The sequence below is a fragment of the Geospiza fortis genome, unplaced genomic scaffold, assembly GCF_000277835.1.
Source record: "Geospiza fortis unplaced genomic scaffold, GeoFor_1.0 scaffold415, whole genome shotgun sequence".
Taxonomy (NCBI): domain Eukaryota; kingdom Metazoa; phylum Chordata; class Aves; order Passeriformes; family Thraupidae; genus Geospiza; species Geospiza fortis.
In genome coordinates this window covers 146,137-151,962 of record NW_005054672.1, presented here as the reverse complement: position 1 = coordinate 151,962, position 5,826 = coordinate 146,137, and the positions used below count along the sequence as shown (strand labels likewise).

At 52.2% G+C, this 5,826-nt stretch overlaps 1 protein-coding gene across 1 annotated transcript; it reads right to left on the bottom strand.

Annotated features, from left to right (window-relative positions):
* Positions 1–353: 353 nt before the first annotated feature.
* Positions 354–4,438, bottom strand: CNP (2',3'-cyclic nucleotide 3' phosphodiesterase). The gene is made up of 3 exons (XM_005430730.3): positions 3,741–4,438; positions 3,055–3,197; positions 354–2,561 (listed from the first exon to the last, which is right to left on the bottom strand). Exons 1-3 carry the CDS (start codon positions 4,354–4,356, stop codon positions 2,109–2,111), a joined length of 1,212 nt encoding a protein of 403 aa, XP_005430787.2. The 5' UTR covers positions 4,357–4,438; the 3' UTR covers positions 354–2,108.
* Positions 4,439–5,826: the final 1,388 nt, after the last annotated feature.

The following is a 5,826-nucleotide window of genomic DNA, read 5'->3' as shown; positions in this document are numbered from 1 at the left end:
GTCACAAGTGTGGAACAGCCAGGACAAATCCAGGCACCGATGCGGAGCCACTCGGAGAGGAGCTCGTCCCTGCGCTGCCGTATTTATCTGAACTGGAATTCGGAATGTTTACCTCAGTGTACATAGCTCAACCTTTCCCTGGGAGGAAAGGGGAATTGCATGGAGCAATTGCTGTCCCATTGCTTTGCCAAACTCCTCATCCTCTCCCAGCCAGGCTCCGCATCGGTACCAGCTGTCCCTCTTGGACCTTTCTAGGATGTGAATGGTAAAAAATGTGAATATTTGTTGTTTACTTCCTTAGCAGAACTCCTGATGCCGTGTTTGTATGGGAAATCAGCCTGAGCAGACCCATATGCAATCGGTTTTACTTTATTATAAACTGTATATGATGTACAAACTAATAAAAACTCAAACGACGACAATGTCACTGTTGTTCTTGAACAGGCAGATGAAGGAGATATTCCAGCTGTGTATTCTGGTGCTGGAGTGATCTGGGCACTGAGGGTGTGGGCTCAGGCAGCCCCTGAGCAGGTGCTGGCAAATCCTTGTAGAGCTTTGGTGGAACAAATCCTTGAGGTTCTGTCAGCTGAGCGTTGGGCACTCGGCTGCTGCCAGTGTGGAAGGTTGGAGGGATTTCCCCATGAAGGGTCACAGGTGCTCTGGGTGGGTTTATAGCTCACTGTTTTATGGTATAATGAAAATTTATTCATATCCTTTGCTTCTGAGCAGCAGGAAGTATTTTGCTTTCACGGCAGAGTGTTTGGTACCAGAGAAGCACCAAAGCTCTCCCTGCTTTTGGCCTCAACAGTCAGAGAGAAATGCTCCTTGCCCCAGCACCACTGGACTCAGGGTGAGCTGTGCCCAGCCCCAGCCCAGGCCTCAAACACAGTCAGTATTTACAGTGTTAGTTGGGTTAATGTCACTCTGCTGCTCCCCAGAGCCTGAGCCAGAGCAGGAGGTCGAGCTGGGACCTTCCCTGGGGCTGTTAGTGGAGCTTTGTGTTAAACAATGCCCAGGAGCCACGGCCCTGCTGGGCCAGGGCCTGCCAGAGCACAAACCCAAGTTTCAATAAAACAGATTTAATGACACAAGTGCTGGGTCAGTAACTTCCAGCTGGGGTTTAGGTTCGAGCAGACATGAGTTACAAGGTTACAGTGCCTCCACTTCCTACACTACGGGGTTACTCCAGCCTAACTCTTAACATTCAAGTGCATTAGAGGAAGGGAGTAAAATCTTGCATGAAGTCCAGTTGTGTACTTCAGACATGATTTTAGTTTCTATCAAATAAGATGGAAAAGATGTTAGTTCATCTCTTCCACTTCCTGCCAAGGCAGGATTGTTCCCTACAGGACATGGGATGGTGCTTGGTCCAGCCCAGGTGGGGGGAAGTGGCTGGAGCTGCTTTGCAGGAATTGGCTCCCTGTCCTGGTGTTTCATTTGATTTCCCCAAAGTTGGTGTCTTTAAGGCATCACGTGGCACAGTGCCCTCCTCCTGGCTGTCCCCAGAGCATCTCTGCTGTGAGGGACAGGAGCTGGGATGGAGCCCACTGGGGGCAGCTGTGATTAGGGCTGCCAGGACCTGCTGCCCTCAGCAAGGTCTGTCCTTAGGGGCCAAACCCTTGGTAAGGACAGGACTCCTGACAGGAGTGACCCATGCCTGGGTCTCGCTAGTTCTGACCCTGTAATCAGCTGCCAGAATGGCCAATGTCAGCTCCTGGATGTGGGAGGGGAGGGACATCCTGCAGTTCCCTTGGCTTCAGACCAGTGACTGCCAGGCTTTGGTCAGTGCCAACAGGTAAAGATCGAACGATTGTGGTTCAGAGGGAAGCAATAAAAGCCCCAGAGCTGATCTTTCTCCAAGGAAGAAAACAAGCAGGACACCCCAGCAGGTTCCCTCCAAAACTCACATTAAAATCCATGACAGTTCCAGTCAGGAGTTGCTTGTTTTCTTCCTTTTCTGAGGCCGATAACTCCCCAGAGGCTTCACGCTGGGGTGGGCAGGAGAGTTGACTTTAGTAAAGGTAGAAATTATTTCTCTTTACACTTTTAAGGTTACAGGAGTTACTTGCCTTTTAAAAACAAACCGAGGAGCTGCCCTGCCCGTGCTCCTAGATGATGGTGCAGGAGCTAAAGGCAGCGCCCCGTTTGTTGGTGCTCTGCGTTGGCACGAGTTTTCCCTTCCCATAGTACCCCGAGAATATCGCCTTCACATCAATCTTTTTCGACAGCACAAGCATCCACATCCCATTATCAAAATACAGCAGTTTCCCTCCTCCAATTTCCCCCACTTGCTCCCCTTTGTTGCCTGCCTTTTCCAGCTTGACAAACTCCAGCAGGTCAAGCCCTGTCTGGACGGCTTCGACGCCGTTGGCGCAGCCCAGGGTGATGTGGGCACGGCTGCCCCGGGGGAGGTTGTCCGTGGGCAGGATCTTGTCAGCATCCCCTGGCCACAGCAGCAGCTGCTGCTCGCTCAGCTCGATGCGAGCCCCGACAGTCTTTGTGGTGATGAACAGTGCAGAGATGGACAGGGTGAAGCCTTTGCCATAGGAAGCCTTCACAGCCTGCAGAGGGACACGCACAGGGGACAGGGTTAGTGCCTCTGGGGCTGCTCGTGGCAGCTCTTGCTGTGACATGGGCAAAATATCCAGAGCAAGGAGAAGGTCAGTGCCTCCTGATGTGCCAGCTCTGTGGATCTGGAGCTGGTAACAGCTTTCCAATATTTAACCTGGGCTTATGTGCTCTGAAATAAGCAGTCTGGGGATCTGAATACCTCAATTCGTCATCATTCAGCTCAAGCTGTCAGAGATGATGCTGGAAGTCATGTGTGATCGGGGACAGTGGGAGTATTTTGTGTGGAAATAGGAAACAAAATCACCATGTCCACAATTTGGAGTTTTCTCTGCACAGGCCATATAGATGTAGTTCCTGTCCCTATATTTGGCCTCTTGGGTCAGAGCAAAGCCCATCCCCAACCCTCTCCCAGGCTCATGGACACCCCAAAGGGGAGGGACGGGACAGGGGGGTGTGGGGAGGAGGTGGGACCCCAACACTCACTTCCTGCTGTGCATATTCCTCAGCTCCAGCTGCTTTTCCAAACTCAGTGTATTTCGTGGTGCAGTGCAGGACCCCAGGTGGCCTCTTCACAAAGTAGCTGGTGAGATCTATTTTTATTTTGGGATCTTCGATAGCAGAAGGAACTGCAGATACAGGTAAACAATGTCACTGTTACAAAGTGATGCCCCTGATGTCAACCCACGAGCCCTGGTCCCATCTCTCCCTTCCTCACCTCAGCCTTCACATCTCATCTCTGACTGCTGGGTGGGAAACCAAACCCCTCCCTCCTCCCAGGCTCACTGCAGATGGAGCCAGAGAACAGAAGCTCCTGTGCATCACCGTGGCTCATCTTAAACCGAGTCCCCTAAGGGATGGGATTGTTCAGTTCAGCCTTTCCCATTTCTCTCTCTTTGCCTTTTTCCCACCCAACCCCTTGGAACCAGGGGACACCCAGGATCCCATGTCCTGCTGCAGCCACCTGAGCTCAGTGCCCTGTGGGGCCAGACCTAAACAGACTTGGGAAAAGCTTTTAATTTATTTTTACTTATAAAAGCAACTTTGTCAACTATGAAGACCAGGTTAGTAGCTTTAAAAAGCTTTTCTTTTGGCAGTGTTAGAAATTGACTTTAGAAGCTAATCAGACTCATGAACAGGTAAGAATGTGGTAAGACAGCATCAATACATACAGTATTTACTCTCCTTTTTGAAGGCTTTGAGACTCCCAAGCTCATCCAAGAATGCCTGGCCAGCCTTCCTCAGGATCTCTGAACTTCTTTTGCTCAAAAACCACCCAAAATACATGGGGAGGAATTCCTTCTCTAAACTTGGCTTCATCTTCTTCAGCTCTTCCACAGACAGTTTCCACTGGTTCTTGTCCTTTAGCTGGGGACAATCCAAGCGCCAGGGGGTTTTGGGCTCGGCAAAGATGACTTTGTAGCGATACTTGTCAGCAATGTCAAAGAGCTGCTCCAGCCGCTCCCGCTCGTGGTGAGTGTCATCCAAAACAATGACGCTGATCTCCCGTTTGCAATAGTCAACTAGATCCTCATCCACCTTGGAGTACTCTTCAGGAATGGAGCTTCTGATTAATGGTGTGATTTTATAGTGATCAACAGAGATGACCTTGCAGGCGTCTTTGTAGCGATCGTGGATGGCCTGGGCCAGGGTGGACTTCCCACTGCCAGGCAGGCCCCGGAGGATGAAAAAGGTTTTGGATTCTTTCAGTGTGGAGATGGTGTCTTCATCGTCCAGGAATGGGAAATGCAAACTCTCAGGTCTCTCTTTTGCTGATTGAGTAGACATTTTTCTAAATATTTTAGGCAGGAAAGGGTGACTCTTCTTGGAGAAGCCTCTGTTCTGAAATGGAAGGAAAAAAACCACTTTGCAGGGCAGGAACCCCAGAGACAATGTGGCCCTGTTGGGACCTGTAGTGGAAAGGATGGGCACAGGGAGCATCTCCCCAACACTGCCTCACTTGGGTGCCCTGCTCCGCTGACACCTTCTCCCACAGCTGCTCTGGCTGGTTGTACAGCAGGGATCCACTGCATCCCACCCGAGGGCTGAAGGTTCAGCCCTGCTCCCTGCTCTGGCCTCAGCAGCTGCAGTCCTGCCCCACTGGGAAGGGATTTCTCAGGCACCAGGATCTGCCACAAAGCCCCAGCCTGGGCAGAGCTCCTCATGTGGCACATTTAGCCTGAGCACTTGAACAAACACCTGTGGCTGCCGGATGTGAGGGCAGTGACCCACGGAGGAGCCCAAGGGGAACTGAAAGTCCCAGCAGGTTGAGAGCTGCCACACTCCTGTCCCTTCACCTGAATCACAAACTCTATTCCCAGGCTGTTTCCTAGAGCAGCCCACAAGGATGCTGCTGTCTCTGAGCTGCACTGAGGATCAGCAGCTGAGCACCTCACAGGAGGGAATTTGAGCTTCCAGGAAAGCCAAACCCCTCCCAGCAGCTGCAAGGCAGAACTCGAAAGTGAAACCTCGAGTGCTGGAAGAAACGAAAGACTTGTGGTTGGCAGCAGTGAGCGGGAGATGCCGCTGGGAGCTGGCACGGCTGTCCCTCCCCTCCTGCCAGCAGCTCCGGTTAGCAAAATCCCAGATTAATTCCCAGTAGAGCCTGGGAAAACACAGGACTGAAAGGAAATGCTGGATTTCTTCAGCTGTGCGAGTCCTCAATAGCATCACCGCGGCAGACAGTGCTTGTTAGGTCAATAAATGAACTGCCTGAGGGCCAGCCCAGCCTGGGATCCACTGGACCGTGGGGGCGATGCCCAAGAAGTGAGTTTTGCCTTTGATGCAAAAATTGAGAAGTTTTTATATAAAACATAACCGCTCTGCCTGGGCCAGAAAAATGTGTTTCCAGTTCGCAGTTTTTAAAAAACACTTTTCAGGTGTTGATTTCCCCATCTCTTTATTCCAGAAGGTGCAGATGGGTTTTGGTTCCAAAATGCCTTGGGAGCAGAAGCAGAACCCCACATTTCCCACGGGCACTGCCTGCCCTGGGCTCAGCTGCAGCCCGAGGGACAAACGAGCCCTTGAGAGCAGCAGGGACCTGTGGGCTCTCCGGAGATCCCCGTGCTGCTTTCCCCGCACACCGGAGGAAGCCGGTGAGTTACCTGGAGCGCAGCACAGGTGCCCCGCTTGCCCGGGGGTCGCAGGGCCGGGCTGTCCCCGCACCGGGCTGTCCCGCGGGTGGGGACCGGGGCCGCTGTTCTGCCGCGGCAGCTGCCGAGGGGACTGAGGCGCTTTTCAGCCCCTTTAACAAAGGAA

Bases quoted from the DNA above. Each gene is read 5' to 3' on its own strand.
- CNP (XM_005430730.3), bottom strand. From the start codon at position 4,356: ATGTCTACTCAATCAGCAAAAGAGAGACCTGAGAGTTTGCATTTCCCA. The intron at 3,198-3,740 runs GTATGTATTGAT...CTGTATCTGCAG, and splicing joins CAAAAAGGAGAGTAAATACT to TTCCTTCTGCTATCGAAGAT. The intron at 2,562-3,054 runs GTGAGTGTTGGG...GTCCCTCTGCAG, and splicing joins AGGAATATGCACAGCAGGAA to GCTGTGAAGGCTTCCTATGG.